This window comes from Nematolebias whitei, chromosome 18 (assembly GCF_014905685.2).
Source record: "Nematolebias whitei isolate Nwh7 chromosome 18, NemWhi1, whole genome shotgun sequence".
Classification (NCBI taxonomy): Eukaryota; Metazoa; Chordata; class Actinopteri; order Cyprinodontiformes; family Rivulidae; genus Nematolebias; species Nematolebias whitei.
Window position 1 is genome coordinate 33,615,187 of NC_056515.1, and position 22,759 is coordinate 33,637,945.

At 40.6% G+C, this 22,759-nt stretch overlaps 3 protein-coding genes across 3 annotated transcripts; all 3 read left to right on the forward strand.

Annotated features, from left to right (window-relative positions):
• The first annotated feature begins 2,812 nt into the window (after positions 1–2,812).
• Positions 2,813–8,349, forward strand: LOC119424566 (very low-density lipoprotein receptor-like). Its single transcript, XM_037692054.1, has 16 exons — positions 2,813–3,002; positions 3,148–3,327; positions 3,507–3,617; positions 3,974–4,138; positions 4,211–4,426; positions 4,509–4,738; positions 5,063–5,192; positions 5,363–5,556; positions 6,049–6,235; positions 6,326–6,535; positions 6,679–6,862; positions 6,930–7,131; positions 7,282–7,446; positions 7,533–7,733; positions 7,826–8,053; positions 8,197–8,349. The coding sequence occupies exons 1-16, from the start codon at positions 2,813–2,815 to the stop codon at positions 8,347–8,349; spliced, it is 2,946 nt and encodes a 981-aa protein (XP_037547982.1).
• Positions 8,350–10,902: 2,553 nt separating this feature from the next.
• LOC119424567 (pro-epidermal growth factor) lies at positions 10,903–14,003 on the forward strand. The gene is made up of 3 exons (XM_037692055.1): positions 10,903–10,933; positions 12,594–12,827; positions 13,606–14,003. Exons 1-3 carry the CDS (start codon positions 10,903–10,905, stop codon positions 14,001–14,003), a joined length of 663 nt encoding a protein of 220 aa, XP_037547983.1.
• Positions 14,004–19,963: 5,960 nt separating this feature from the next.
• On the forward strand, positions 19,964–22,717 carry LOC119424796 (neurogenic locus notch homolog protein 4-like). The gene is made up of 3 exons (XM_037692299.1): positions 19,964–20,029; positions 21,062–21,384; positions 22,666–22,717. The coding sequence occupies exons 2-3, from the start codon at positions 21,098–21,100 to the stop codon at positions 22,706–22,708; spliced, it is 330 nt and encodes a 109-aa protein (XP_037548227.1). The 5' UTR covers positions 19,964–20,029; positions 21,062–21,097; the 3' UTR covers positions 22,709–22,717.
• The last annotated feature ends 42 nt before the right edge of the window (positions 22,718–22,759 follow it).

Below are 22,759 nucleotides of genomic sequence, written 5' to 3' on the forward strand. Positions count from 1 at the left end.
CTCACTGCAACGATGGCTCGGATGAGTTGAACTGTGCGAGAGCAGGGGCTCCTCCTGAAAGTCCAAATAAACTCCTGAAATGTCGTTTCGGCTCCAGAACGTGTCGGGATGGAACGGGGTGTGTCCTGTTGAGTCATGTTTGTGATGGAGAGAAAGATTGTCAAGATGGTTCAGATGAAAACGAATGTGGTGAGTTTACATCTGAAATTAAAAGGATTTGTCCCCCTCAGATTCACCATATATGAGTTCATATCCACTTTTCCTTTTTAGATGTTGCTGCTGGTAATCCTGTAGAAAAAGACTTCTTAAATGAATCGCCCGATTCATTTAAACTGTTGACTCCGCCTCCCACCACGCCACCGTGCACCAGCCCCTCACTTCTGTGTCCTGCTTCCTCCATTTGCATCAAACCAGCCCAGATGTGTGATGGAAGGAGAGACTGTCCTGATGGATTTGATGAAAAGTGTGTGAGAAGGTGTCCCTCTAGGAGTAAGTGGTTTTTTTTTTTTTGTTGTTGTTTTTTATTAGTTTACACAATTTAAGAGTTAAACGGACAATTTAACAGATGCTGACTTTTTTAAAAATGTTTATTTTAATGTATAGCTGACTTCCGCTGTAAAGACCGTCGGGGCTGCGTCCCTAGAAGCCAAGTCTGTGACGGCCGCTCTCACTGCATCGACGGCTCGGACGAGTTGAACTGTGCGAGGGCAGAGGCTCCTCCTGAAAGTCCAAATAAACTCCTGAAATGTCGTTTTGGCTCCAGACTCTGTCGAGATGGGATGTCTTGCGTCCTCTTGAGCCACGTTTGTGATGGAGAGAGGGATTGTTTAGACGGATCGGACGAAGATGGATGTGGTATTTATTCAGACTATTGCAGTGTCGCTGGTAAATTGCCTTAATGTAACTGGTTCTGTCTTATGATTTTGTTTCTAGAAGATGCTGAGAGCGACCCTGTTTCTGAGGAAGATGATTACAGGAATGAATTTCCTGCTCCTACTGAAGGGTTCACTCAGCCTCCCACCACTCCACCATGCACCAGCCCCTCAGTTCTCTGTCCAGGTTCCTCTACTTGCATCAAACCAACCCAGATCTGTGATGGAAGGAGAGACTGTCCTGATGGCTTTGATGAGAAATGTGTCAAAAGGTGCCCGTCTCGGAGTAAGTTTAAAGAAATCCTTATTTTGAATAGTTGTGAACGAGTAAATTAACAGATTTCATTTGTATTTTGCTCAAATATATAGGCGTAATAAACAAACTGGACATGGTTGTAATTGTTTATAACCCTACGTCTCTCCATAGCCGACTTCCGCTGTAAAGACCGTCGGAGCTGCGTCCCAAAGAGCCAAGTGTGTGACGGGCGCGCTCACTGCATCGACGGCTCCGACGAGTTAAACTGTCCAGGCGTAGCTCTTCCTGCAGCTCCTGCTAACGTCCTGAAATGTCGAATGGGCTCCACACTCTGCCACGACGGGACAGAATGTGTTCTGTTCACTCACTTCTGTGATGGAGAGAGGGACTGTCAGGATGGATCAGATGAAGAAGAATGTGGTGAGTTATTTTGAAAATTCATTCGATCTTTATTTATACAGGTTAATCCCATTGAGCCTCGGGGACTCGTTTGCTAGAGAGGCCTGAAAATGCTTGTTGGGTCTGAATTTCCAAAAAGTACTGGGAAATGATTTTCCTCGAGCATTACTAATGAAATCATTGCATTAAAGGGCCCTTTGCACCAGTAGTGGTGGAATCATTGCATTTTACTCATGTTTAGGGGTTAATGGCAACGACGGTCATGGAAAGATCTATAGAATTTTGTTAGTGAAATGAACTCAAAGCTGTTTTTTGATTGTAACTATATTAAATCAACCACAATTCTTAAACTTCTAGATTCTGCAGAGAGATCCATTGAATCTCCTCCACTCAACCAGCCATCCTGCAGCTTTCCTGCAGTTCAGTGCCCGGATTCGTTTGTTTGCATCAACCCGTCGCAGCTGTGTGATGGGATACGAGACTGTCCCGATGGGTCCGACGAGAACTGTGTGAAAAAGTGTGCAGACAGGAGTATGTGAATTTCAATTTTCTTTTTCTCAAATTTTTATTTTTTTTCTCTTAATCGCCCATTCATTTATTGTTGTTTTTTTCCACAGCTGATTTTCTCTGCAAAGACCGTCGGAGCTGCGTGTCCAGGAGTCTGGTCTGTGACGGTCGTGCTCACTGCTATGACGGCTCTGACGAGGCAAACTGTCGGGGCGTTTCTGCTCCTTCAGCTCCGGCAAACGTCCCGAAGTGCCGCATGGGCTCAAGGTTGTGCAATGATGGCAAAGAGTGCGTTTTATTCAGCCACGTATGTGACGGAGAGATCGACTGTTTGGATGGATCTGATGAGCAGGGATGCCAGGAAACCTGCAAAACAGGTTTTATTTTAAATTCTGATTTTATTTTATTTTTTTTCTCCTCCTCAGCATTACTGGTGGGATTTGGTTTTGTTGAACAGTTAATTTGTAAAAAAAAAAAAAAAAAAAATTTAGTCAATAAGTAAACTTATTTTAAGCACATTCTAGTGGTTCCCAACCCTGGTCCCTGAGGAACACCATCCTGCAGATTTGTTTCTCCACTCCAACACGCCTGATTCAGCAATTTAATTACTTGAGCAAGTTCTGTAGAAGCCACTTAATCATCCATTCATTCAAATCAAGTGCGAGGAAACAAAACCTGCAGGATGGTGTTCCTCAAGGACTACTGTTGGAACCCCCTGCATTAGACATTAACTTTAAGATTTAATTTCCTAGGAGAGTTTCAGTGTGCCCATGGGAAAATGTGCATCCCTGAGACCGAGGTGTGCGATGGGAAACCTCAGTGTCGGGATCAGTCTGACGAAAGGGACTGCTGGAAACAAACTAAGAGCTGTGAGCACCGCTGTGCTGATGCAAAACGCTGCATCCCAAAGAAATTCATCTGTGATGGAGAGCAAGACTGCCTGGATGGCTCGGATGAAGTAGACTGTGGCAAGTTCTCAAGTTTTTCAAGATTTCATCGGTCTTAGTGGATAAAAAGCTGGAAATTAATTTTAAGCAGTTTCTCATTGTGTTTACAAGCAAACAGTCAAAAAGATGTCTAGTCACTGAGCATGAAACGTTTTCTCTCTTTTAGACTTCAGTCTAGCCACAACAGTGTTTCCCCTCATCACCTCCCCACCAACTTGCTTCACTCCTTCAGTTCTGTGCCCAGCTTCATCAAAGTGTGTCTCTCAGAATCAACTCTGTGATGGCAAAAAAGACTGTCCTGATGGGTTTGATGAAAAGGACTGTGTGGTTCGATGTGAAAACCCAAGTAGGTCCAGCAATTATACATGACTTATCAAAAGTTGCAGACGTTCTCGCCCACAGGCGAAGGCGGATTGTCTGTAGCTTGAGAAAAATATCATGAACCAGAGGTTGAAAATGCCTGATTTCAAAGCTTTCAGGAATTTCAGACAACAAATCTACTCTCTTTGTTTTTATATACATCAGATGACTTCCTGTGCAGCGATCAGAGGAAGTGCATCCCAAGAACTCAAGTATGTGATGGCCGTGCCCACTGTCCTGATGGATCTGATGAGATTCAGTGTCATTCAGGCACTTGTAAGTACAAGAGAAATAAACCTAAATCTTGTAGCCTCAGTGCCTAGCAAGTGACCTTCTACACAAATGTACTTAGCTTTATTGCAGCAAGTTTGACTTGGATTTGTTCCACTGTCATGGCTTAGATGGCTCATCTGGTATTGCAAATTAATCTAGGCTATAAATGTTTATTGTATGGTAATACTTGACATTTGTCCCCAAGATGGATAACTTCTAGTAATTGGCTTTTATAATGTATGTGAATGTTTTTGTACAGACTTCTGTTGTGGCTTGGCACTCTGTAAATAAACTGAATGAATTGAAATTGAATTTAAAGAAAATGATCTGGGGGAAATTATCACTTTCTTTCTGCAAAGCTGTCACTACACCCAATCCAAGATCTGGCCCTTTGAAGTGCCGCACAGGTTTCAAGCTGTGTAGAAATGGCCTAGAGTGTGTGATGTACAGCCATGTGTGCGATGGTGAGATGGACTGCAAAGATGGATCCGATGAAGAGGGATGCGAGAGTCGCTGCAAATCAGGTCTGTTCTCAGCAGTATTTGAAGGAATAGTCAAAGGGCAATGATTGGATTGTAATTTCTTTATACCTCCAGGTGAATTCCAGTGTTCTCACGGGAAGAAATGCATCCCACAAGAACAGGTCTGTGATGGACGGAGTGACTGTCAGGATGGATCTGATGAAAAGAGCTGTCCAGTGTCGAGCGAGGGCTGCGATCATCGCTGTGACAACAACACTCGCTGTGTGCCGCAGACCTTCCTGTGTGATGGCGAGAAGGACTGTGCTGATGGATCAGATGAAGGAAACTGTGGTGGGTGAATGACACCTTCATTGACTTTGAACCCAAACGGTAAATTTCTGAATATCTGATGCTCATTTTTGCCTCTTCCCAGGTTCGGTAGCCTGTGCAAATAATCAGTACCGCTGTGCGAGTGGGCAGTGCGTGTCCGAGGCTTTTAAATGTGATGGATACCCTGACTGCAAAGACCATTCGGATGAGATGAACTGTCCACGACCCCCACGCTGCCCAGCAGAGCTCCGGTGCCCAAACAGCCATGAATGTTTGCAGAGAGAGTGGCTCTGTGATGGAGAAGAGGACTGCAAAGATGGCTCGGATGAAAAGGTAAAAAGTAACCTGAAGGGATGGAGGTTTAAATGGGCAGAGATGAGAAGGTAAAAGATGCTACAAGTGGTTTAGAAACGCTGTATTTGAATGATTTGTTAAACTTGTTATGGCTGCTCAGTCTTTAAAGTCTCAACCATATGAATTAACGTGCTTCGCAAAAGCTGTCAAATCAATTTTCACTTGAACAACTGGTAAACTGGTCATAACCATATTTGCATTACATTTTCAAAAAATGTATTTTGGATGACTCGAAGGGTTGCTTGAGCATCATCCTTCCAAACCCCAGTGTTGAATACACAAACTGCTGTAACTTTTGTCCAGAACTGCAACAGCGCTCCAGCAAAGTGCAGGAAGTACCAGTTTCAGTGTGGAGACAGCAGTCAGTGCGTCCCTCTGTCCTGGAGATGTGATGGGAAGAAGGACTGCTCCAATGGCTTCGATGAGGACAACTGTGAGCATGATCAGAATTATTTTTTTGTTTCACAGCTGCTCAGCTCCTGACTTACTGCTGCTTAACAGTTTCTGGAAAGTCTTTCCTTATTGATGTAAAAACACTTGTCTAAAATGATTTGCAACATTGTAAATTGTATTAATATGAAATTACTCTGTGCACTTCCACAGGCAGCCTAAGAATTTGTCCCTTCCACCTTTACCAGTGTGGCACTAAAGAGTGTTTGGAGCCCAAGATGGTGTGTAATGGTTTCACAAACTGTGCTGATGGCTCGGATGAAGGTGTGGGATGTGCTCAACGCAACTGCTCCAGTCCTTCAGCTCCTCTGTGCGATCACAGCTGTGTCAGCACCCCAAATGGACCGGTCAGTGGAATACTTTTTTTGGTTTAAAACACTTAAACTTGCTTTTTCTCACTTGGGGATTGTCGATGTGCTGCAACACTGCTGGCATATCCCTACAGAACTTCACTGACCTACACAAGGTGAGGTCAATGAACAAGGCCAGGCTGATTCTGGCAAATCCTGTTCACCCACTCTATAGTGAGTTCAGGTTGCTTCCATGTGGACGCAGGAATCTGCTGCCCAGATGCTGAACGAACAGACTGAAACTCATTCATCCCTGTAGTGATCAGACTTCTCAACAGTGATTTCTGTACTGTTTTAATGTATTATCTAATATGGGCTGTTTTGTGACTATTGACCGAAACAAATTATCCCTCGGGGATAATGAAAAAACTTTAACTTCTCAAACACGGCTTAATTTCCTGCTTGCTACCAAAGTTTGTAGACTATCACTTTTCCTGGAAATCTCTGAGGAACGTTTATTTAATGTGACTGCATTTTAATTTCCCCCAGAGGTGCTTCTGTGGTGCTGGTTACAAGCTACAGTCCATCTCAAAGTCCTGTGTGGACGTCGATGAGTGCAATTCAACACCAGGAGCTTCATGCAAACAGATTTGTCAGAATACACGAGGGTCCTACAGCTGTCAGTGCCACCCTGGGTTCTACCTCGAGCCTGATGGCAAAAGCTGCAAATCGAAAGGTGCAGGTAACTGTACAGGAACCTTAAATATATTAAATGTTTTTGTGTTTTCTGAGCTTATACGTATATTTTGTTGACCACCATTTCCAGGTGAGCCTTTGCTGCTTGCATCCGTGCAATCCGAGCTCTTGATCCTGGGGATCCATAGCAACAATCTGCAGCTCCTCTCCTTGGCCAACCGACCAGTCTTCTCCCTGGATTATGACATGGCTCAGCAGAGAGTATACTGGCTGAGTCCAGAGTACCAGAGTGTCCGCTGGGCTGACATGAAAACGTCCAACAAAGGGACACTGATTAAGGGTCAGGTTACTTATTGATTTTATGTCTTAAAATCTACGACCAAGCTTTGAAAGTGCCAACTAAGATCTGATCTGTTAGGAAAAAAAAACTTAAAATTAAGTTTAGATATTGATTTGCATTTGTGGATTTAATTTATTTTGTAGGTATTAAGTCTGATTCCATCGCAGTGGACTGGGTTGGTAAGAACCTGTACTGGGTGGATGGACTAGTTGGTCAGATTCTGGCAGTGAAGCTGAGCAACACCACAATGAGATCTCAGGACTTCACTGTGGTGCTTGGCGAAAACCTGGAGCAGCTAAGCTCACTTATCCTGCTGCCAAATAAAGGGTAAGGTTCGTCACCCTGGTTTAAGAAGAAAATTTAGTTTTTGTGCTTCATAACTTTCTGTTCTCAGGTTGATGCTGTGGTCGGAGATCGGCAGCATCCCACAGATTGAGCGAGCTGGGATGGATGGTTCACAGAGGAAAGTGGTGGTCAGTCGCGACCTGATCTGGCCTGTCGGTTTGGCCTACGACTTCATGGATGACAGGGTTTATTGGGCTGATGAGAAGCTGCACTGCATTGGCTCTGCCTCTTTGGATGGTTACAACATCAAGGTACACAAAATCCTAAACTATAAATCTCGACGCATGCGAGTTACGAAGGTTTGGTTTAGAATGCACGATGGTCAAAGTCTTTTTTTTTTTTTACTTTTTTTTTTTTTTTTGGTTGTACCTCTAAATAGAATGTTTTTTTTGTTTCACCAGATCCTCCAGTTGGCTGAAACTCCAAGCCCTTTTTCAGTGGCAGTCTTCAATGATCGTGTGTTCTGGTCAGACACGAAGAGAAGAACCGTTCGCTCGGCTGAAAAGAGAACTGGCAAAAATCAGAAAGTTCTTTTGAAGAAACCTGGGCAGCCATTTGGATTGAAAGTGAGGTCCCCCCCCCCCCCTCCCCCTTTACTTTATTTTTCCTTAAATGGTGATGTTGCCCTGATCTTAGTTTCCTGTCTCCTCAGCTGATGCACACCCTCTCCCAGCCAGTGGTGTTAAACCCCTGTGAGCAAATGCGTTGCTCCCATCTCTGCCTTTTGGCTCCAGGAATCTCTGCAGTTTGTCGATGCCCAAAAGGGCTGCTCCTTTCGCAGGACAAAATCACCTGCTCTCTGCCCAAAGAGTCTTCTTTCATCTTGCTCCTGTCCCATGACACAGTCAATCAGGTGAAATGAACTAAAGACGACAATCTTTGGATCTTGATTTATTTCCCTTCCTTTGCTTATTTTCTACTTTTTTTTTTATTTTTATTTTGTAGGTTTACTTGCGCTCGATGAGTCGTGATGGGATTGCACTGAAAAAGATGCCTAATGGCCGAGCCTTTGCCCTTCCTGGAATAAAAGGGGCTGTGAGCCTGGACTTTTCCATTTCAGAACTACTTCTCTATGTGGCCAATTCAAAACCTGGATCTGTGGATGTGCTGAGGCTCAGCAGGTCCAGGTCAAGTCCAAAACTTGTACTTGCAGGAAAAATTGTAAAGCTGCAGGTATGGATCTTCAAGCAAATTAATTTTAGTGTCCTTTGATAAATAACTGAATGCCATTTATCACAACGTATCAATATTGGTGTTCAAACATCTTTAATCGGCTGAACTGCTGTTTTGTGATGTATCCATCCTCCTTATTCCAGGAGGAGGATTCAGTCACAGCTTTAGCAGTTGACTGGGTAACCTCCAACCTCTACTGGTGCAGCAAAGAGAAACCGAACATCCACGTGACATCACATTCTGATGGCTACACCACCTCACTGCTGCAGGGATCTTTGGTGGTAAAACTTTATTAATGTCAACATTGTGGCAAATTAAGATGAGTTTAGCAAATAAGACTAATTTTGGGCAAAGCTAATGCCCATCTTTGTACCCTAACTAAAGCATTTACCGGTAATCTTAATTGTAGGTGCTGGTCATAAAATTAAAATATCCTGAAAGTAATCTCTCTTCCCCCCCCCCCCCCCCCAGTAATTCCATTCAAAAAGTGAAACTTGTATTCATTACACACATATTTTTGTATTTCATATGTTTATTTCTTAATGTTGACGATTATAACTGACAACTAATGAAAACTTCAAATTCAGTATCTCAGAAAATTAAAATATTGACAAACGATGCTAAAAAAAATTTTTTAGAAATGTTGGCCAACTGAAAAATATGAAGAAAAGTGAGCATGTACAGCGCTCAATATATAGTTGGGGCTCCTTTTTTGCCTGGATTACTGCAACAATGTGGCATGGCATGGAGTCAGTCTGTGGCATTGCTCAGGTGTTATGAGAGCCCAGGTTGCTCTGATAGTGGCCTTCAGCTCTTCTGAATTGTTGGGTCTGTATCACATCTCCCTCTTCACAATACCCCATAAATTTCTATGGGGCTCAGGTCAGGTGAGTTTGCTGGCCAATTAAGAACGGGGATACCATGGTCCTTAAACCAGATGCTGGTAGCTTTGGCACTGTGTGCAGGTGCCAAGTCCTGTTGGAAAATGAAATCTGCATCTCCATAAAGTTGGTCAGCAGCAGGAAGTGATCTAAAACTTCCTTTAGATGGCTGCATTGACTTTAAACCTCAGAAAACATAGTGGACCACCACCAGCAGATGACATGGCACCCCAAACCATCACTGGCCATGGAAACTTGACACTGGACCTCAAGCAACATGGATTATGTGCCTATCCTCTCTTCCTCCAGACTCTGGGACCTTGATTTCCAAAAGAAATGCAAAATTGACTTCCATCAGAACAACTTTGGACCACTCGGCAGCAGTCAAAGGCGAGATTCTTCTGACTCTCGAGAGTGGCTTGACACGAGGAATGTGACCGCTGAACCCCTCGTCTTGCATAAGTCTGTGTGTGGTGGTTCTTGAAGCACCGACTCCAGTTGCAGTCCACTCTGTGAATCTCCCCCACATTTTGGAATGGGTTTCACAATCCTCTCCAGGGTGCGGTTATCCCTATTGCTTGTAAACTTTTTTTTTTTTTTCTACCACATTGTTTCCTTCCCCTCTCTATTAATGTGCTTGGACACGGAGCTCTGTGAACAGCCAGCCTCTTTAGCAATGACCTTTTTGTCTTGCCCTCCTTGTGCAATGTGTCAATGGTCGTCTTATGGACAACTGTCAAACGGTCTTCCACATGATTGTGTAGCCTACAGAACTAAACTGAGACCATTTAAAGGCCTTTGCAAGTGTTGAGTTAATTAGCTGATTAGTGTGGCACCATGTGTCTTCACTATTAAACCTTTTCACAATATTCTAATTTTCTGAGATGCTGAATTTGGGGTTTTTATTAGTTTGTTATAAACGTTAACATTAAAAGAAATACACATGTAAAATATCAGTCTAAGAAATTAATATTAAAGTTTCACTTTTTGAATAGAATTACTGAAATCAACTTTTTCATGATATTCTAAGTTTGACAAGAACCTGTATAAATGAGTTTTTTTATTTTTTTTTTAACTTTATTTATTTTATTTATTTTTTTAAATCCAGGGAGTTGGATCCATCGCCCTGCATCCATCTTCAGGTCGACTCTGCTACACTGCAGTAGTAGTTGCGGGTGCGAAGAGCCAGGCGGAGGTTGATTGTGCCTGGATGGATGGCCGGAACAAAGTAGTGTTGTGGAGGAAGGCTAGCATTCCCATCTCTCTGGTCTTTTCTAAAGATGGAACCAGGATCTACTGGGCTGACAGTGGTCAGGGTTTAAATTAATATACAATTTTTATTTATTTATTTACTTTCTTTGCATCTATATAAACTAAAGTAATTTCTCTCAGGTGAAGGAGTAATCAGCTCTATTGGAGTGGATGGAGCAGAGTATAAAGAGTATAAAACTGGTCCCAATCTGCTCGTCTCCTTCACACGCATTGAGAAGGTCTTCTTCTGGATAACTCTGGAGAAAGGTGAGGATAAAATATGGCAGCAGAAAGTAATCCCCACAGCCTGTTCACACCTGTACTTAATCCTGCCCTGAAGATGGGAGATTACATTTTGACACTACAACTAATACTCAAATATAAAGTCAGACTTTGGGCTTAAATCCCAAAGCAAACTCCTGATCAAGACAATGTCTGAAATAGTTTCCAGTAATAAACTTGTGAAGATTCATTTGAACCTTCAGTCAGCAGATGGCAGTAGACAAAATGTTTTTCCGCCTCTAGTTTATTCTTCTAAAAAGCAAATGCACACAAACGGGCCATCAAAATTTTGAACTAATTTTTATATATTTTTTTTTATTATACATGTATTTTTTTTTTTTTTCTTTTACCTGTGTAGATGTAAGCAAGCTGTGGTTCAGTGATGGACTTCAGCCCAAACAGTTGTGGTTTCAAACAAAAGCCGGTGTGGTGGAAATGAGATCCTACAACAACGACAGCCAGTCCGGTGGGTCTCTGCTGCTTTTCTCTTCTGCTATCCAGCCTCATCTAAAGTTAAAGTATATTTTAGGACTTGTTTCTTGGACTTCATGTTTCAGTCGAAACGTAAATGTGCATAATTTGGTTAACAATAGAAGTAAAGCCTTTACAATTTGAATTTCCTCAATTTTGGAAAATTGTAAAGACTTCAAAGTAACATTTATGGTGGTGAAATGGCAGATAAAGTTCAGACTATGATTTGAAGTGGGGAAAATAACTTATCATAAAACACAATGGGTATAAAATCACATAATTTGAGCCTGTTAAATCACAAACTAAACAGTGGGACAAGTAAATGGACTTGATTCGGTAACGTCTCATCCGAGTGCAGACAATCTTCTGCGTTTTACATATATGTTTAAACTATATAAATTTAAAGCTTTTCTTTTAAGGCTGATAATTAGAAATGTAAACTTTCTTTGTAGCACTACTGCTTGTGTTGCTGAAATTTCACATTTCATGCATGCAAATTTTTTTTTTCTAACTTAGTATGACTTAATTTATAGATTAGTTCATGTCTGAAGAAAACACAGATTTTCTATAGCTGTTCTGGCAGCGCTCTACCATTTAGACGGGCATCATGTTCTCAAATTGCTTCACTGAAATCTACTTTATGCAACTCTTTAGCTCCTGCCCAGGTTTGTAATGCTGACAAACGGGCTTGCTTCATGTTGGCTAAATTTGGGATGGGTTTTGGGTTCAGTTTATTGCATTTGATTCAATGCAATAAAAAAAAACAAATTTAAAAAGTAACTGATCATTGCAAAACTTGGCTTATTTACATAATTTTAATTGCTGGATGTTCGGCCCCCGAGCTGTTGGCTTTCAGAAACTGTGCCCCCTGAGCAGTTTTGTTGAATTGCCCTGATTTAAAGGAATTGGTTTGTGCATTGTTCTAATTGCATGAAAACCTTAAGATACCATGTGTAGGCTCTACTGTATCACAGAATTGTTGGCTTTGTAAACTAAAGTGAAAATGAATTATTTTTGAAATGGTGATATTTCCTCAAGTGCTGAATGGTTTTGCAGACAGTCTTTTTAACCATCTTTATAATCCATCTTTATAATCCATCTTTATAATGCATTAGTTAGAAAAAATAGTTGTTTGTTTTGTTCTGTTACTTGAAGATAATTATGATTGAACTAATTGTTTGAAAAAAGGGGCAGATATAATTTTTCTTTCTGCTGCCTTTCATTTTAAATCTCGTATTTTTGTATATAGTTTATGGAATTGTTTTTTTTTTTTTTTTTTTTTTTTTTTTTTAAATGAATAAACTTTATACCATAATCCAAATATTGTTTAAAGACGAGTGTCAATGAAAATCTGATTCCTGCAACGATACAGTTTGATGCAACCAGAAACGCGTTTCAAATGGAGAAACCAGATTACCAACATAAAATTGTGATACTTTGCAAAAATTAAAATCAATAGCTAAATGTATATTTATAAAAACAATAAATGCTTGTGGTTAAATCATCAGTATTGAATGGCCTCTGTATTTAGGTCAAATTCTCCAACGTGTGAAGACTGCTGGCATAAATGCGTCCACCTGCCGTATCAGCAGCACTGATGTCCTGAGGAAAATGTTTTAAATCCAAAGTTTAGTCTTTGTCTTTTTTCCTTCCAGGAAGCAACAGCTGCTCGGAAAGGAACGGCGGATGTGCCCACCTGTGCCTGCACTATCCTGGAGGTCATACCTGTAAATGTGGGCGGGGCTTTTACGCCAATGGTACTTTCTGCAACCCACTGCCTTCCTGCCCAGCTGGAGAGGAATACTGCTTCGATGGCAGCGAGTGCGTCAGCAGCAGCAAGTTCTGTGACGGCCGTGTGGACTGTTCAGACCAGTCAGATGAGCTGGACTGTGAGTTTTCAACCCAAAACCATGAATGACCTCTGACCCCGAGGTCACCTTTTAATAACCACCCTGAACAGGCTTTCTTTAGTTTTACTTGATTATCCTGGACTCATAATCCCTTAATTTGATGTTTACATATTACTTAAGCTTTTAAAGAAACTTATTCATAAAGTTAAGTTTGCTTTAATTGACATGTTTAAAACATGAGTAATGTTAATTGAATGCAATTATCGTTCTGAAATCGTGTGAAATAACGTATATATTCCTGTTTTTGTTAAAAAAATAAATAAAAAAAAATCTAATGTGATGCACCACAACTTCAGTTCTTGAGGGGCAGAAATGACTATGCACATCAGATGGTGGTAAACTGTCTGCAAATTCCAGCTCTGACATTTTTAATGTCCTTGCTTGCAGGTCAAAAACAAACAAAAGAATAATTAACTAAAAAATAAACATCTGTTCTGAAGCTTAAGCCGTTGCGCTTCCCATCCTGGAGGCTTTATCAATTCTAAAATGTCTTGAAAGTGGAGCTTCAAGCTTTTAATAACTGTCTGATCAAATGGTTAAGATTGTATCTAAATATTGCGTGTGCAAAACAAAACTAATTTTGGTCCTAGAATTAATTTAAGAGAATCGTTTTAACAAAACTGCATCTATGTTGAAAGTTTTAGAATATATTTTTGTAATTGTTGAATGCAGTGTTAATTTTGAAATATTGAAAATTAAAAATGAAATGTTAAAATGAACAGTTGCCCATTTAAACTAACATTTTCTTTCCCTTCAGGTCCAACCTTGGATTCAGCCTCAAAGACCAGAGTGAGCGATCAGTCTCCCTCCCTCCATCCTGACCTCCACGAGTCCGTTCTGTCAGATAAAGACTCGGCCTCCTGCGATCTCAAACGCTGCAACAACCACGGCCGCTGCGTCGCCGAAGGCAAAGCCACTCGCTGTCTGTGTCTGCCCGGCTACAAAGGCCAGTTCTGTGAGGAGCAAAGCAGGAGGAGCCACCCTGCTGTCATCATGGTGGCTTTCTGCCTCGTCTCCGCAGTGATTGTGGCAGTTTTTGTTTTCTCTAAAAGGTACTGCGTGTGTTTGTCTTGTGCTTTAGTCGGGCAGTTAAATTTAGTGTTGCAGCAGCTCCTAGTTCGCTCACTTCATTCAAATTTACGTTTTGGTGCCTAAATATAATTGTCCTGAAATGACATGTTGCACTTTAAAGCAAAAAAGAAAAACGATGCTGAAAGCTTTTAAAATTTAAATTACTTTGATTTTCTGTTTGAACAGGAAAGGATGGAAGTACTTCAACAGGTCTCCAGATAAAGAAACTCTGATGGATCACATGGCTCTACCTGAACAAGATTCTGACTCGGAGGTATTGATGACTAAAAGCTGAGATGCTTCAAACTAATAAAATTCTCTTCAGGTTAACTTTTGTGATGGAAAAGTAAGATTGCCTTGTTGGAAATTTTTTATTTTTATTTTTTTTCTCCCCAGGAGCTGGAGTCCCAAGTAGATGTGAAGAAGCCCCTGCAAACATTAAAGCCAGTGCAGCTTGAATAAAACGATTAAAAAATTCTCATGCATTCAAGTTTTTTGTAATGTTTTTATGTCTAACAAATAATTTAGATGCCTCCAAAACTGATTCATTGTACTTGTCATGAATGCATAAAAACTGTCTTTATAATAAAATCATGAGCTTGACTTTGTTTTGATGTGTGGTAAAGAAATTGCACTAAAATCTTCATCTCATAAAATTATAAAGCACTATTTTTTTTTTATAATGAGGGCATTACACAAATGGTTTAAATCAAAATTGTATCCAGATTCAATCAATTCCTGTCATGGTACAGAACTTTCACTTGGAGCATTATGAAACTACATTTGGTCAAATCTAACAAAGACATTGTGGAATCTCTTCTTTGATTCCCAGTCCTGAGCAGCTCGATGGTGACTGTGGGTGGGGACATGAGAAAACGCTTAAATAAGAAGAAACCTCTTCAGAACTAATTGCGACGCACAGCGATCTGTCTTGGCTGGCTGAAGAGGACAGGAAGGAAATGACTCGATTGATCCAAGGTGGTGTTTTTAAGTTGAGATAAAAAGCTCAATGGGTGCAATGGTTGCAAATGCAAAGGGTAAAGACGGCAACAAAGTGGGAGGGGAAAAATGTGATCAGTTTGTCCAACTGTGGCATGGATGGAGCTCAAGAAACCAAGGCAACCCTATATCCAAGATGCCTGCTAGTGATTGTAAAAATTTTGATGACTCTTTTTTTGTGTGTGTGTGTGAATGGTTGCATTCAGTTGTAAAAGTTATATACAAAAATAAAAACTTTATGAATAACGTACTTCCTTACAACTTTCAGAGACTAAGTGTTGCGTCTTTCAGGAAGCACCCTTCCTGCTTGCTCTCGACAGACGGACACTTTTCCCTCCTCCTGCCTTCCTCCTGCTTCTGCTCTCTTGTCCTGTGAATCTTTGTCAGAGCATCTCTTTACACATCTTCCAAATTGTAAATTATGAATCTGGTCACCTGGTCTCTCAATGCAATTGATAAAATTTTCTCAAGAAGACAGGGCGAAGGAGAGCCCTCATGTCCTGATGGGACACTCAGTTGGATACACTATGGGTTCCTTGGGGCAGTGGAAGATGGTGTGTTTGTCTCTATTGTCCATTGAGTATGTAGAAGACGTGTACATAATTGGATTTATAACGGGTTTTCTGCTTTTTTGGAGTAGGCAGGTATCTGGCATATCCATAAATTTGGAAGAAGTCTGCAGTGGTTCTGGCAGTTGAGACTGCCTGCCTTGTGTGAAGGAAAGTACCGTCTGCTGTGCTTTGAGCACTCGGACTCAGATGCTTTGTGAGCTAAGCCATAAGCTGCACGCGATCTCTGAGAATCACAGGCCACATGCAGCTCCTGGAACTCTGGTGTATCGACCTTGGAGAAGGCTGCAAACACGGCCCAGCGGCGTGACCACAAAATTAGTCTGGAGTCGCCATTGAGACGTATCAGTAGAACTATGCAGGCAGACGAAAAAAATCAAGCAGAATCGGACTATCCCAAAACAATTATCTGAGTCTGGCTTCCCCATGTGACCTTGAATAGGCCAACTGTCTCAAATTTCTCCTGGAGGTTGTGTGAACAAGAAGCCCCCCCCCCCCCCCCCCCCCCACTCGAAGACATCTGTGGATCAGAGCTGAGCCAGCTGATCGACACTGCCATCTCATCAGGATTATGGAATTTTCAGTGTCCACGGACAATTCGCCACCTTTATTGGCTTCCTCTTGCATAAATGCATGTCAGTATGTTCATGTTTATGTGCGAGATCTTTTTTGCAACTTTCACACTGCCCCGGCCAGGACATAGTGCGAGATATATGTATATATATATATTTTTTTTTTTTTTTTACCTCCCCTCATGTTTCTCTTTTCCTTATCTACTTTTGTCTGTCTGAAACAGGTCTTTCTTGTAAACGAGTCCTCGAGTCTCAATGGGAACTGACCTGTATAAATAAAGCTTGAATGAATGAAAGTTGCTTGTAGCCTGAAACTAGCTGGTTAGCTTATCTTAGCATCTTAGCAAGGCTATTCAACTAAATTGTTCAGGGGGCCTTACGGAGCTCAGGGGCCGGACATCCAGCAGTTATTGTCCTTAAGTTTCTTTTATGGTTCAAAATCTAGTTTTATTTAAAAATGAACCCATTGGTGGGCTGAACTGAGTTCACCCATGGCTTCATTTGGCCCCCTGGCCTCCAGTTAAATGACCCTGACATAGTTTGGCTTAGCTTAGCTTGCAATGAAAATTGATTAGCCTTGTTTTGCCCAAGCAGTTGTTTTAAAGTTATCTGACATAAAGCAACATGAACCTCACCCCCAGGGATCATGTGTTTTTGCACGTGAAACATGTTCACTGATCATGTGACATGTGGAGCACAGATTTTGTTCATGTTTGGGAATTTGGAACAAAAACTACATCAACTTCACAAGTGCTAAACAAATTTCATATTTGCCTGTGAAAACATATTTGACATGTAAAACATGTTTTGCACACATCTTCTATGTGATTTTTGAAATAAAATTTTTAAAAAATTATCACATGTAAAAACTCTGGTATTTCATGGGTTCAGCTTTTATAAGTTCACTGCAGATTCCCATAACCACTGTGTTTATTCTGCTTGACCAATTTGTGACAAACTCGAGGACAGAGGGCCAAATCTGACCGTTGTTAACATCCTATCTGGTCCTCAAGATATTTTAAACGTAAAATATTTTTATCCCCTCTCATTTTGTTTAAAAACCCAGCATACTTAATTTAGTGCAGACGTCTCATGATGGTTGGTCAACTTTGACACCATGAAAAACTTGTGCGAATTTTTCAGGAATCTATGATTTTGATGTGGAAAGAGCGACAGAAAATGTCAAATGGCTTGAGTTATTCAGTTTTTAAAACTAATATTTGGTATGAATCTAGTTTTTGTTTTGGTGCCCTTTTGTGACCGAGTTTGACACCCCTGAGGTTTTTGTTCTGTTTTTGTTTTGTTTTGTTCTCTTGTCTTTAATGAGAACCACCTGTTTCAGGTAAGAGCCTCATTTGCATATCACATGCTCTATTAAAACCTCGTTCTTCACCTTCTGTTTATCCAGACACTTGTTTACTGGTGTTATTTAGGCGTTTAGTTTGACCTTTACCCTGGAACAGAGACGAAGCAGCTTTTAAGTTTGCTTTTAATCTGATATGGGAGCTGCTTGAGCTCCATGTTTACTTTGAGACTCGTGGCGATTGTCTCAGGGTTAGCAAGAAAGGTTGGTCCCTAAGTCTTTAAAACGACTTACACTTTATATATGGGAACAATTTAGTTGGAAAATGTTGAATCGAATGAACAATTGATGGACTTGAAGGCTTTGATACTTTTTAAATTTACCTATTATCATATTAAGCTCACTTCTGTTTTTCTGTGATTGTACTGTCAATAAAAAAAATAAAAATTCATGGCACCTGCTTGTTTTTACTCTGATTATGAAATAAAATTAAACTATTTTTTCAAGTATTACTTTACAAATCAACCTCTTTTGTCAAATTTAAACAGTTGAATCCTCTATAAAAATTATCAGTTTCAATTTTATGTCACCAAACAGGATTTACTTTAGATATGCAACGTCCCATTTTAATGTATTACAGTTAATAGTTTAATTACTGGGAACAATACTTGAGTCATCCCAGAGAATTTGCAGACTATATGAAATATTTGGGCCTCTAGAATGATCAGGTCTTCACTGAGACCACCTCTAAGCTATTCTATAAGTTATTATGATGCATCTTGTTCAGCAGTTTGCACCATATATATATAATAGATGCCTGAGCTACTCTATCCAATAAAAAAAAAACATTGAAAAATCCTCATTTTATTTATTTATATTATGAACCTATTATAAAAGAAAACTACGTAGATTCAAAGAATGACTTGATTTTTGTAATTTCTTTCCTGTATTTACTTTTAGCTTTGAGTGTTCCTTTGAACTGAGAAGGGCTAAAAGATTTTATTTGACATGACTGTTTCCATTTTTCTACAATGATGACTCATCAGGATAAAATGATAAAGTAGGCGTTGGGTTAAAAGCAAAAATAGAATGTGAATCTATCCCTGGCAGACCACAGGAGACGCAGCTGCTGCTGAAACGTCGAGCATCCTTGTTGCATTAACCACAAGGTGATGGCTGTGATTTGTGTCGACTAATTCTAGAATTGCAATTCTGTAATTGCGCCGCTCAAGGTAGCTGCAAGCTGGAGCCCTGTTACGTTCATTTTGGGATGTTGCTTTTGAAAACTTTAATTCCTTATTTTATGGATGTAAATTGCTTATTTTGGATGATTTCCTGTGGTATCGGATGTTGTGCAGCAGCTGGAAGGATTCATCTCAGCTCAAATAACTCAATTACAGTCCCAAATCCCAAATTAATTTGTAAAGGAGGCGCCATGGATGAATCACCATCTACCTGGTGGCGATGCTCGAGTACCTGACCGTCGAAATCCCAGAGCTGGCTGGAAACGTGTCTCGTGACAACAAGAAGACCAAGATCATCCTCGGACACCTGCAGTTGGCTGTCTGTAATGATGAGTAGCTCAACAAGCTGCTGGGAGGAGTAACAATCGCTCTGGGAAGAGTTCTGCCCAACATTCAGGTGGTCCTGCTGCCCAGGAGGACCGAGAGGCCCACCAAGTCCAAGTAAACGGATCAACATCTGTCGCCAGTTTCTTCAGATCTGCTATAAGACGAACCACCACAAGAAATCCTTCCTGCCCACTGCCATCAGCATCTAGAACAACTCTTTAATGAAACCAGGAGAATGAGCTGCAACAACATGTAATCTCCCTCTGGGATTAAAAATGTATGTTTCAATTGAACTCATGTTTGGACTCAATCAATGAGCAGTTACAATTAAAAAAAAAACCATGTATGTAACAGTAAAACATATTGTCTAATGAGAAAAAAAAACACATTTTAAAAACAATGAGACGGTAAATAATTTTAGGAGGATGACATTTTGGTTTTTAAAGCTATTATTTATGTTTTAGTATGACTTAATGTTTTTCCGGTGTTGCACTGTTTTATACACTGGCATGTCAGGTTTGTCATGCACTGCCAGGTGAGTCTTGCTCTGACATGCCTGCTCCTCCCTCCGTCACCTTATCTCCCAAACACACCTGCAGTGCTGTGTTTTCAGCACGAGTTTAAAACAGAACTGAATCTGTACTTGTGTTTTAAACGTATTTATGTTCGTAATTTTGCACCAACCTTTTCATTAGAAATGTGTCAGCAACGCTGCACAAAATATACATTTCTTCTCAGTCATTCTCCAGAGTTATAATGTGTAAATCAACTAAAACAAACCAAATTATGCAACGAGGCAATGCTCACCTTGTGAAACACTAAATAAATTGCCAGAGCCCTGCCAGGTCAACTGATAGCAGGAGTGTGTTTGAATCTGCTCACGTAAAAATAAGAAAAGAGGGAGGAGGCGATTTTAGGTGCTTGTTGGTGAGGGGAAAAAACCCGACAGGTTTCAGTTTTCTTCCTCTAATCTCCTCCCTTTTGGCAGATTCCTTCACAGAAAGAGGAACTTGAAAAATCCAGTCTTCTCAGCAGACGACCCTTTAACAACAACCGCAGCTCCGGCCTGTTTAGACCTATACATGACTTCTTTTGTGTGAGTACAGATTTGATTTACTTATATGTCGCAGTGCTGTCTCATGTTTCAGCAGATCTGAAACGAGCTCAACCCAAGCTGACTAAGAACAATGTCGTTCGAGGACACATTTTCACTAACTCTTTCATGCGAATGCAATCATAGACTGATTTCATGTTGAACTGTTTGCTGTGATACCTCAAAATCGGTGATGCAGAGTTTTGTTCAGCAGCTTAAACTGCATGTTAAACTGCATGGGTCCACTCTGCTGTTCACTTTATTTATGACTTTGATGTCCACAAAGCTGTTTTTCTTCTTTTGCCATTGTATGACTCCATTTATGTCTTTTAAATCTGTGCAGCAGTGTTGTGCAAGTCATGCAGTCAAGCTTTCCCATTTGTGATGATTTAAAAGTAAAATATGTTTAAGGGCAGGGCAGAATACTTGGAAACCTGCATGTGAGCGACGGGGCTGATTGTCCTTCGCTTTGTTTCTCAGAAATTCCTGTGCAAAAAGGAGTTGGCGTTAAACTGCACTTTTTTTTTTTTCAAATAATAAATTAAACAATATCATATAATTTGCTTTGATGATATTGTAGAAACGACAGAAATTGTGTGGGTTGTGCAATAAGCCATTTTGAAGTCATGAAGATCGAAAACGTTGGCATTAAAGACAGTAAGTTGTTACGTTCTCCCATTAACCTCTGATCAGATCAGATCAGATCTCATTCTCCTGACCTGAACATATTTTAGCTGCTACTTGCTCAAATATGAGAAACACTTCCTTTTAAATGGATGCAACCGAGAGCTTTTGAAAACGTAGAGAGATTTTTAACAGTTATGACATTTTAAGCAAAGTTCACGTTTGTTATAAAACTTTAGTTATGACTATAACTCATATGAGTTACCCTGAAGTAGAACGGCTCTAATCCACCCTCAGGATGTTGGACTCAGCTGTTCTCTTTCTCATGTGTCTTTATTATGTTTTAAGGTGTGCCTTACCAATTCATCTTCTTTGTTTCCCTTTTTTCCCACGTTACTCTCCTCCCCACAGACTCTAGTGTTTTTGTGCTGCAGTCGCTCTTCTACGATGGAGATCTCGTTGCCGCCGGAACAACCAAGTGGCATTAACTCCAGCCTGTCCACCTGCAGGGACGCTCAGTGCGGCAGCCATGGCACCTGTGTGGCTTCTCCAGGGGGCGGCACTAAGTTTGTGTGCGACTGTGATCTGGGCTATAAAGGTGAATTCTGTGAGGGCACGTTCAACGGGGCGCTAAGTGTACCGCTGACCGTCAGTGTGTTGGTCATCGTCGTCGGTCTGGTGATTCTCGCTATTGTCATCGCTAAACTGCAGCAGAAACGAAAGAAGAAGCTGCGGTAAGTAGAGATCCCACAAACATCTGTGTATTTTGAACAAGTCTAAATGATTATTTATGACTCAAGCAAAGGAGTTAAAACATCTTGGAGTCTTGTTCACAAGTGATTATGGGATGCATTGAGGTGGAGCAAAAGATGGGGGTCTGGTCTGCAGTAATGAGGCCGTTGCTCCGGTCTGCTTTGAAAGGGAGTTCTGTCTTTGACCTGCTGCCTCTATGACCCGACCACAGATGAGCTGCAGAAAAAGGATGAATTATTTTGAATATGATTTTTAATGAATCTAGAGTTTAGAAATGAGACTTCATGATGTTTGATAAGAAACTGTTACATGCTACCATAAATTTTACTGAAGAAGTCCTTTGGATAAAAGACAAAATTTCTCAGCACAAAAAGAAAAGAAAAAAAATGTCCAGATGACCTGACTGTTGGATTTGTACCTGGATTATTGAGCATGAACTTTGGTGTTTTGAACCATGTTAGCATGGCTGCTTTAGAGGAGTTGACGGTGGAGAGGGTGGGCCACAGACGCCAGCTTATCACCAGCAAACTGTTTTTTTTTTCCACTATGGGAGTTGGCGCTTGTGGGACTCCACTTTGTTTTGTGGCTCCTCTGACTGAATAAGTGCTCTGGATGAAGAATGAAACGTCTCAGAAAAAAAAAAAAAAAAAAAAAACTGCCCAGATGACCTAACTGAACATTGTTGGATTTGTACCTGGATCATTGAACATGAACTTTGTAACTTTTAGGATGTTTTTTTTTTTCCTACAGACACTCGACACACAATTTGCTGAGATGGTTTGTGTCTTTCAGCCTTGTTTACAAAGATTTAGCACATTTGGTGACTAAATATTGTGCACTGAAGCCTGAATCTTGAACAACTGATGACTTTCATGTTAATCACCAGGATTTGTGCTCATTTTGCTCTACTCAAACAACTGTATTTAAAGTGGGTTTTTTTTTTTGTTGTTGTTGTTTTTTTGAATGAAGTAAAACATTTTAGGAATATATCCACTTAAGGGCACTGTAACATCTGTTGGGAATTATTTTTATTTTTTTAATGAAATAAATGGCTAAAGTTTTCTGCAAGAGGTGTTTTGTAACCAGCCCCCTTGAGGCTATCTGTGGTATTGTATTCAAAAGAACTTCTTCATTGGCTTCGCGTTTCAGACCGCCATGTCCATCTTTTATCATAGTGTTTTTTAAATCCAGTTTTTGCAGCACAATATGTATATCAGTGCAATATAAACACAAACAATATATTTTTTGTGTTTTGTCGACAGAAGAAACTTGGATGCAAAACATGGCTACAACATTGTTCTTTAAGGAAGGCAGATCTCAAATGCATCAAAGGTAAGCATGAAGACATTTAGTCAT